The sequence below is a fragment of the Limulus polyphemus genome, unplaced genomic scaffold (genome assembly GCF_000517525.1).
Source record: "Limulus polyphemus unplaced genomic scaffold, Limulus_polyphemus-2.1.2 Scaffold761, whole genome shotgun sequence".
In the NCBI taxonomy this organism is placed as follows: Eukaryota; Metazoa; Arthropoda; class Merostomata; order Xiphosura; family Limulidae; genus Limulus; species Limulus polyphemus.
Window position 1 is genome coordinate 266,638 of NW_013666371.1, and position 9,353 is coordinate 275,990.

The following is a 9,353-nucleotide window of genomic DNA, read 5'->3' on the forward strand; positions in this document are numbered from 1 at the left end:
AAGTTCTTAAACTTATTTTTCTTAAAACATAAAACAGTAAAGAAATAAAGCAAACAATTATCTCTTCTAGTTATGACCTTTGTACTTGATTGCTGCTTGATGTAGGTTGCTAAACCTTTTAAAATTTTGGATGTGGAGGATATGAAACAAAAAAATATTTTAAAGGTTTTTATATATACATTTTAAATAACCAAAAAATCATAAATTGCTACATCGATACCATAAAATTCCATTATAACTTATCAAGCTTAGTAATTAAGCTGTATTTGGGTCTAAAATATATGAAATTTTGAGCAGACTAAAGACAGAAGTAAGTGTATATAAGGAAGCATTTCCAAAAATGGAAAGAGGTGAGCAGGGCCACTGTGTTTGATTCAGTACATGAGTAATATCTCAGCAATTAGAAAAGTTAGGAGGTTGTTATTTGATATTCTAGCTTGTTACTATCAGTAATTTGAGTTATTAACCCATACGAAATTATAGACTTTATATTTTGACATCACAAACATCTAATTTGAACCAGTGCTGCATTTAACGTACACGTGACACACAAAAAATCTATGTTTAGGTGTGTTTTTAATATTTACTTTTAAATTAAGAAATTAAATAATGTGTAATACTAAAATTTGAATTATAATTTACAGTTTGATACCAAACTTATTGATATAAATTCATAGAATAGTAGTTGATAGTAGTAGTTCAATAAAATTTTGAATGCAAATCAACAAATGCAATGACGTGGCCTTTGACCCTTGTGGAAAGAGTTAAGTGGGGATAGTGAGACATATAGTGGGGCAAAATTTAAAAGAAATCAACAATTAGATTAATGGATAGCTTTAGCTGGGGGTGGGCATGTAGTTTCCCACTAGCACCAGCCATGTGTACAAGTTCTATGAGATTAATCAGAGACCAAATAAATATGTTTTTATGACTTACACAATTTGCATGGGTTCTGGAAGGTTGTGGAATTTGGTAAAAAGAGATTCATAGTGTAAATTAATTGCAATGCACTGAGAAAATTCCTTTTAAACATTTATTTTCAAACCTTATAGTTTGCATTTCATAAAAGCTTATAAGTTTGTCAGTGTAGTGTTGTTTGTTGTACAAGTTGTATTACAGCATTGCAGCTGTGTTGATCATGTGAAGTTTTTGTACTAGGAATAAGTGGCCTAAATGGTGCAGTGGCACAATCAAAAATTATATTTGATGTTGCACTCACATTTTCATCTTGTGTGCATTTACATAATAAAAGTGATGAGGCTTGACAAAAGTCTTTAAATAACAATCTTTTGTGAAATATAAGTTCCTAAGTTATGGAATATTGACAAATATAACTGCAACTGAATATTTATTTCATACTAAATTGAACATGTTTTTCTGATTTATTTTTTGAATTTGTAAAACCTTTTGTGCATTAATTAGTTTTTATTCTTATGGAAAGGAAAAATCCTAGAGTTACGGAAGATAGATGAAATTCCACCCATGGTTGTCCAAGCATCTAATAAGGAAATGTTTAAGTATAGAACTGCTTTTTCTAAAACATGCAACATTTTTCTGGACACATGTTTGAATAATGACATTTTAGGATATATTTTGAAATGATCACTCACCGATCATTCACTTTCATACACAGATTAGCTATTTTCCTCTTGAAGTCACTTTCTGCCTGAGAAACTTGTATGTTATCCTTGTGAAAACTTCCACCTAAAATTCATGTGAAACATAAAATTGCACTACTGCATGATAATATGTCATGCAGTAAAACCCTCCATCAATCGGAGTGCAACACACCTCCTTGTGGAAATGTTCCCTTTACATTAATATGCAAAATTCCTCATTCTTTTCCTTGGCACAGTCATACAAAGATGTTCTTCCTAATTTTGCTGAGACTTGTTGAAGTATTTCACATCAACTACTTTACTTTGTGTTTGCAACCCTTAAATATGAATTCACAAATTAATATGAATTATTTTCCTGTTGAAGCAAGTAAAATTTCACTCACAATTACCAACAATTTAGGAAGTTTTTTCACCTGTTGAGTCTGTGACAGTCATCCCATGTGTGGTGGGTTCATCCCTGAAACCCTCTTCTTCTGTCCCTGCTACACATTTCACAGAATTTTGAAGCTAAAGTTGAGGAGGACAAAATGGAGGAACTTTTCCCACCTAATACTTCTCCATCTAATGAATATCATTTGAATTTTCCCACCTACATTATGTATACCTTCTACCTGTGATTTCCTTTCTTCTCCCTGACCAGTTCTTTCCACACCCAACATTTCCATTGGGCTTAAATTTGCACCTGCTGTTTTATACCTTGTTCTCCCTGCCTTATCAACTAGCACGTAGAGGTTACTGTTTAGATATAGTTTATTCCTCCTTAACATGTAACTCATAGGAGTTAATGTTTAGACATTGTTTATTATTCATTAATATGTCCACATACAATACATCATTTAGATCTCATTCACTGCTACTTAACATATACCACATAGTATATTATGTCTCGTCATAGTTCAACACTCGTTCACATGTACTCTTAGAAGTTGTTGATTGGTTGTACTTACTTATTTCTCACCATGTAAACATGGACATTAATGTTTGGTTACAGTTAGTTTCTCTTTAACATGTGATTCATAGTTGTTAAATTTTGTTCTGGTTGATTACTTCTTAACATGTTCACATATAAGGTATTGTTTACATCTAATTCATTACTTCTTCACATGTACATATGGAAGATAATTCTTAGTCTTAGTTGGTTATAACATGCTTTTTACACATAGCGGTTAATGTTTGATTCAAGTTTCCTTATTCTTTTAGCAACAACAAGTCCACCTAGAAGATAATGTTTAATTCTTGTTCATAACTTCTTTGCATGTACACGTGGAAGGCCATGCTTAGTCATGGTTCATTATTCCGTGCCATGTACACATCCATGTTAATGTTTAGTTTTAGTTTTTACTCCGTAACATGTTCATATATATAATAGTGTTTTGATATAATTCATTACTCCTTCACTAGTAACTCATTGGAAATAATGTTTAGATATAGCTGATTACTCCTTAATATGTTCATATTGGTGTTAATCTTTAGGCATAGTTAATCACTGCTTCACATGTACCCATAGAAGATTATGTCAGACATATTTAACTATTACTTAGAATATCACATTTGGTCATGGCTCATTTCTCCTTTCCATATACATATGACAGTTGATGTTTAGAAATAATTAAATAGATAATGTTTAGTTCTCATACATTACTACTTGACATATCACACACCAATGATAATATTTTGTTATAGTTCATTACTTCTTAGCATGTACTTGTTGTAGATAATGTTTCATCCTAGTTCATTATTCCTTTCCATGTCCACAGAGGATATAATGATTAGATCTGGTTCATTACTTCGTCACATATCTTTGGAAGATTGGGTTTGGACATGATCATTTACTCCATATCACATCACACATAGACATTGTTATGGCTTCTTGATCTGTTACACATACTCATAGTAGTTATTGTTTCAACCCTTTCCCTTATTCCTTAACTTTCTTGCTACGGGCTCAGCCTAATTGACTGAGTTTGTGACCCCAAATTGACATTTATAGTTTCTAATATGCTATGTGTATCTTCACAAAATTTTGCAAATTTTCAATAATCATTAAGAGTCATTTGTAGACAAAAAATCTAAATTTTTAACGAAGTATTTTCACCATTTCTCCATTTACAATTTAGAATTTCGTTCAGCTTATTTTCTTCTTCGTATGTATTTAGGCTACGTAAATAAGATATACAACTCTATTAGATGACTGAAAGAGTGAAAAAAATTAGAAATATGTTAAAACACGAAATTGTGTTAAGATTAAAAATACTTTTCTTCGTTTCAAAACTCTCAAATTTCATTTGCGTAATCTCTAAAACCTCCTAAATAAATTTCAAACTTTTTTCTTCAGTAAAACTTCAGTTATTTTCTTTACCCTAACTCTATACACATTTGGTCAGTTTGACTGACCTTGTAACCACGAAAAAAACAAAGTGAAATATATGTAAATTACCCTTTTCTTCTTATTAGAATAACTTCAAATTGTAACATGAAACTTCATTTGTTTATCCTAAATAGCTTAAAGCTTGTAACAGTATACACCTGTTTTTCTATTTACATTTTATTGTTTTAATGCCCTTTGAACCATGTCAAATAACAATCATGCCACATAAATTGTAAATCACTCAGAGATCAGGTAGCTCACATTATATATTGAATTATGTAACACATGAGCTACTTGCGAGCTGCTTGTAAGCATACCAAGTGAAGAATTTTTATTATTATAATTTTTTAGCTTATTTAATTTAACCTTATCTAACCCAGTAAGCACTTAATGCACCTTCAAGAAATTTGGCAAGCTTTCAGTAAACAGTCTTTTGTAGACAAAAATAAGAATTTCTAATTTAGTGTTTTTATTAGAAAGTTGTCCATAATTTTATAGTGTCAGAGTGTTGACTGCTCTGTAATCCCTAAATCCTCCTAAATAAATATTGAATGTATTTTTTTTTTCAGAAAACTATATTTTATCTGTTATTTTCTATACTCTAACTCTATACATGGTCGGTCAATTTGACCAACCTCATAACCTCCATAAAAAAATTATGAAATAATTTTAATTCGCCCTTTTTTCTTTCTGGAATGACTGCAAATTGTAACAGGAAACCGAAACTGTTTATCCTAAATAGCTTTAAACTTGTAACAGTATACATCTTTTTATATTTAAATTTTATTGTTATATTGCACTTTCAACCATGTCTAACTAATATTTCTGTAACAGAAGCTGTAAACCACTTGGCAAATGTATAGCTCACGTTACTTTTTCGAATTCCATAATGCATGGGCTACTCACAAATTACTTGCAAACGTACCTCATGAAATTTTTTTATTGTTATTATTATTTCTTATCTAACCTAAACAGTTTCTAATATTTTTATGTTTTAGTTACTTTTATTGTAATAAATAAATAATACATATAAAGAACAAGAAATAAAGTACTTCCCTGGTTTTTTTCTTTTTTTCTTTTTTTTTTGCTATCGACTGTGGAAGAAACTTAACCCTACATTTTATAGTAATGGTACTACTGCACTAAATATTTTTTATTTATTTAAGTATTACACCAAAGAACACAGAATAATAACATACAAAAACCACACAATGTCCTATAACTATCACAGTTTTTTTGGCTTTCTAACTATGTGACAAGAGGCATTAAAAATTCAGCTAATCTCATCAATGTCTTTTCCCATGAGAATAAAGTTTGAACTGGAGGGGAAATAGACAATTCCTTGTGGAAAAAACAATGTCATGTAATACATCATTTAATAGAGTAAAACCGTGGCTTTATATTGGTTTAAATAATAGTATTAAGTCTCAAAGTGAACTATTGATAATGTGTAAAAGAAAGTATGTGACAGGTGGGTGTGGCAGAAGGGGTCTGATTTTCTAGTTTATGGCTTTGTAACCAAATAACATTGAAGTCTATAAAAATTATAATGGGTAATTTAAATTTTGTACTTTTAGGAGAGGTGGTAAATAAATTAGAGAAGAGGGTATACCTAGAGAGCATATGTCATAATTCTCATACTTTGGGAAATTGAGGATTTTTTTAAATATTGCTTTATAAAATTAAGAACTTAAACTTATATACTACTAAAATTTGAATTAGTAGGTATGTTTTTATGTGAAGAATATACATATACCATGATAACAAAGTACTATTATTAGTATTAAATTTTGAATGTAACTCAGTAAATCCTCATGACATGCACAGAAAAAGATGCCCATATCAGAACTGTTAATGTGCACATATAGAAGATAATGTTCAAACATAGAACTGGGCTTATTCCATTTGGGTGAGTTTCATAACCTGTCATGTTCTGGGGGCACTGCACATTGTAACAAACTGTTTTTTTTTACATGACCACATCCTACACACGGATTGGTTCCTCACCCACTTGTCTTCTGCTGTTCTGCTTTCAACTCGTTCCTCATCCTTTTGTTGCCTTGCCACACCCCTCATTGCTAAACTTCCTCTATTCTGGTCTCCTCTGCCTCATTCCTCAGCCCTGGCTACCTGTGCTCTCAGTTTGGACTGGTCCCATCTTTTTAATTATGCAGGTCTTACCCTCCATCTCATCCCTCAGGTTCTTGCTTATGTGGTCCCTTTGATGGTCCCTCACAGGCAAACCCGACCTTGTTTCGGTTGCTCCATCTTCTTGTGTCTCAGCCCTGACTTCCACTTTTCAACTTTCCATTCCTTCTTATCAACACTCATACATTGCTCTTTCGTAGAGATATAAAATTATCTCCTCTGTGCATGTGAATTTGTCCATTCCACCTCCCTGGTCATGTTGCTCTCCCTTTATCCCACTCCTGTTACCCTTCTACCAATTCTTTGTAACATTATATGAGGCATACTTCTCACTTTGATCTCATTGTTCACATTTCCCTTGACTTCATTGCATTGTAACATATTCCTCCTCTTTCATGGGACAGTTCTTCCATGAACTATAGTGTTTCTTTTGTTTTGGGTTTCAGGCAGCCTTTCCTGATATAATAATTTCACTTGCATTTGATCGCCGTTGTTAGCATATTTTTGCCCTTGTACCACAGTTTCTCAATACCACACTTCTCTTCTCCTTCATTCTGGCCGGTCTTTCCTTCCCTCGTATTTCATGGTTGGGGACAGTGGTCACTCCTTTTCTCCCATACCCTGTCCTTCTGTTTCTCTTTTTTGGTGTTAATTTTGATCCAGACAGATGCTCTTGTTTTGTTTGGATTGCTCAGTGTTTTGTCACACTCGTCCTCCTTGTAGTTCGCCTCATTGTCCTTTCACACCTGAGACTCATCTTCTACCTGGGACCTCTCTCCTTACCTCATTATGGGATGCATCCACCAGTTCATAAGTGTCATATGTGCCCCTCTGAAGGCAGATAATTGTATGCTCTCTCAAGTTTCCTCTCTTCAGTTTTTCTTCTGTCAATTTCTCTCAATCTTCTCTCCATGTTGCCATGTGAACTACCTCACAGTCATTTGTCTCATATTACACCAGTTCCACCATCTGACTGTCTTGTCTCCAGTAACATACTGACTTCCACCAATGGCCATTCTTCAGTTGATCCTGTTCCTGTAAGGGATGAGAGTATTCATTAACTTATTCCTTCGTCACCTTTTTTTTACATTTGGATCCCACTAGGTGGCTAGTGTTCCCTCATAGAGTGCACTTACCCAAAATTCCGCATCAGGCCAGGATAACGGAAGGTTCTCAGACCATCTGTCCTGACCCAATCAGTGTCCACGTGATATGAGGTTTTCCGCAAGACCACTGGAGTTTTACTCATTGGTGTTTATATAACTTTTGCCAGTCTAACCCAGACTGTACCAATTCCATGGAAAAAAACCAGCACCAGAGTTGTGTATCTGCCTGCGTTTCTGGCTAGTGCTTACTGGCTTTGAAAAATAAAGTTTCATGGTTACCCTTTGCACTGTCTCGAGTAAAAGACCTTTCCGGATTGAAGGACCAATATGGATCTGGGCACATTTTCCAGGTCTCCCCTACACAAATTCTTCTTTCCCCCTCTTGCCACATATCAGCTCCCAGCCACTGGAGTGGTCGACCAATGAGAATCCTCACCAATTGAGACCTACCAGCTGGTGCTAAAACAAGGATCCCATTATATTTAGATGAGAGGCAGGGGTGTTTCCAAAGTTTAGTGTGGATCACCCCAACCTTACCTAGATACATTGCAATCTCCAAGTGAATTTCGTACACATATCTCCCTTACTCTGTTTCTCCTGTACTTACTCCTGCAAGGTAATGACCCTACAGTATATACTTGTGAAGTAATTGATATTTCTTAATATTCAACTGTGATGTCTCGCTCATTAACCCTACTCCCACAGCTGGCAAAAGACCCGTAGAGTCTAATAATTGAGTGGTGGTTTCATAAGTATCTTTATTAGTTGTTACCCCTGTGGTGCTTTCTTCCTGCAACTGGCATGGGCCCTTTGTGTTTGATGGTTGAGGAACTGTGCACAGATATTTTTCACATGTGCCCTTCTTCCACAGCTGGAATTGACCCATAGAGACTGATGATAAAGAAGGTGAGCACACAAGGTACAGTCTGAACATGCTCCAATCTCACTGTACGTATTGACCATCCAATGGTTTATGTGCAAACTCTTGGACAGTCATGTTCCTGTTCTGCCCATTCTTGAGACATCTTTCAGGCTTCTCATCTCTCCCTAACCCTCACTCTGGCAAAGAGTAAACCTTAGATGAGATGAGATGTGATTTTCCATAGATGTGCCCCTGTCACACCCTATGAGCTTCTTTTTGGTGCTCTCAAGAGGGGCTCATCCAGCTAACATTTGCACTGGTCCTTCCACCATCACAACATGGGATTTTAGCTCATCTGTGTACGGAGATAAGTGATCATATTGGAAATTAAAATTTTTCTTAACTGAAAATGTATTTCAGATACCTCCGTACACATCCCCACCCTTCCTTCCTTCCTTCCCACTTTCCTGGTGCACTTGTCAAAGAATGAGAAATTTCATGCATTAATATAGAGGAAGCATTTGTGCACAGAGGTGTGTCACACTCCTATCGATGGAGGATTTTGCTGCATGGTACATCATCCTACAATGGTGCAAATTCACATGTTTCATGGAAATTTTAGGTGGGAGTTTTCACAAGGCTGTTGGCATGCAAATTTCTCAGGCAAATAGCACAACTTCAAGAGTTAACTAGCTAATTTGTGTACAGTGGTGAGTACCTATCAGAAATACATTTTCAGGTAAGGAAAATGTTAACTTCTGAGAGAACATGTGTATGCAGTCCTGTTATTCATTTATATGTTTTTTATAATACTATGTTTAATAGTTATGGTTTAAACATTATTTGTTTCTATGTTTTAATAAGATGTTTAAAGTTAGTTACATTATGGTAAGTCCTTAAAAAGTGCTAGAATTTTGTTCTTTGTCAAGTGTTTGGACCCTAATTTACTTTATTAAAATCCTATATACTTAGATCACAGCAATTGTATTGATTAATGTTGAAGTCAGTAATTAATGAAGAGTAACAACAGTTAGCATTTGTTAGTTAATTTTGTTTTGTAATAAAATATTTTAACAATTTTACCAAATCAAACCTTTAAAATTCCTCACCAGATTTAACACCAGAAATGGAAGCTCGAAAATTATTGTTAGACAATGCACGAGCAGAACAAGAGACTTTTTCTTTAGTTGGGAAGAGATTGGTTAGTGAAAAGGAATGGCTTTTGTTGGAAGAAGAGGTGAGATGGATTT

General features: G+C 34.2%; 1 protein-coding gene across 5 annotated transcripts in view; it reads left to right on the top strand.

Annotated features, from left to right (window-relative positions):
* Nucleotides 1–9,353, top strand: part of LOC106460377 (rab GTPase-binding effector protein 1-like) — a 94,232-nt gene that overhangs the window by 54,380 nt on the left and 30,499 nt on the right. For all 5 annotated transcript variants that reach the window (XM_022387084.1, XM_022387081.1, XM_022387082.1 and 2 more), the window contains exon 10: nucleotides 9,216–9,340. In XM_022387084.1, coding sequence (XP_022242792.1) covers nucleotides 9,216–9,340 — 125 coding nt within the window. The remainder of the gene's footprint in view (nucleotides 1–9,215; nucleotides 9,341–9,353) is intronic.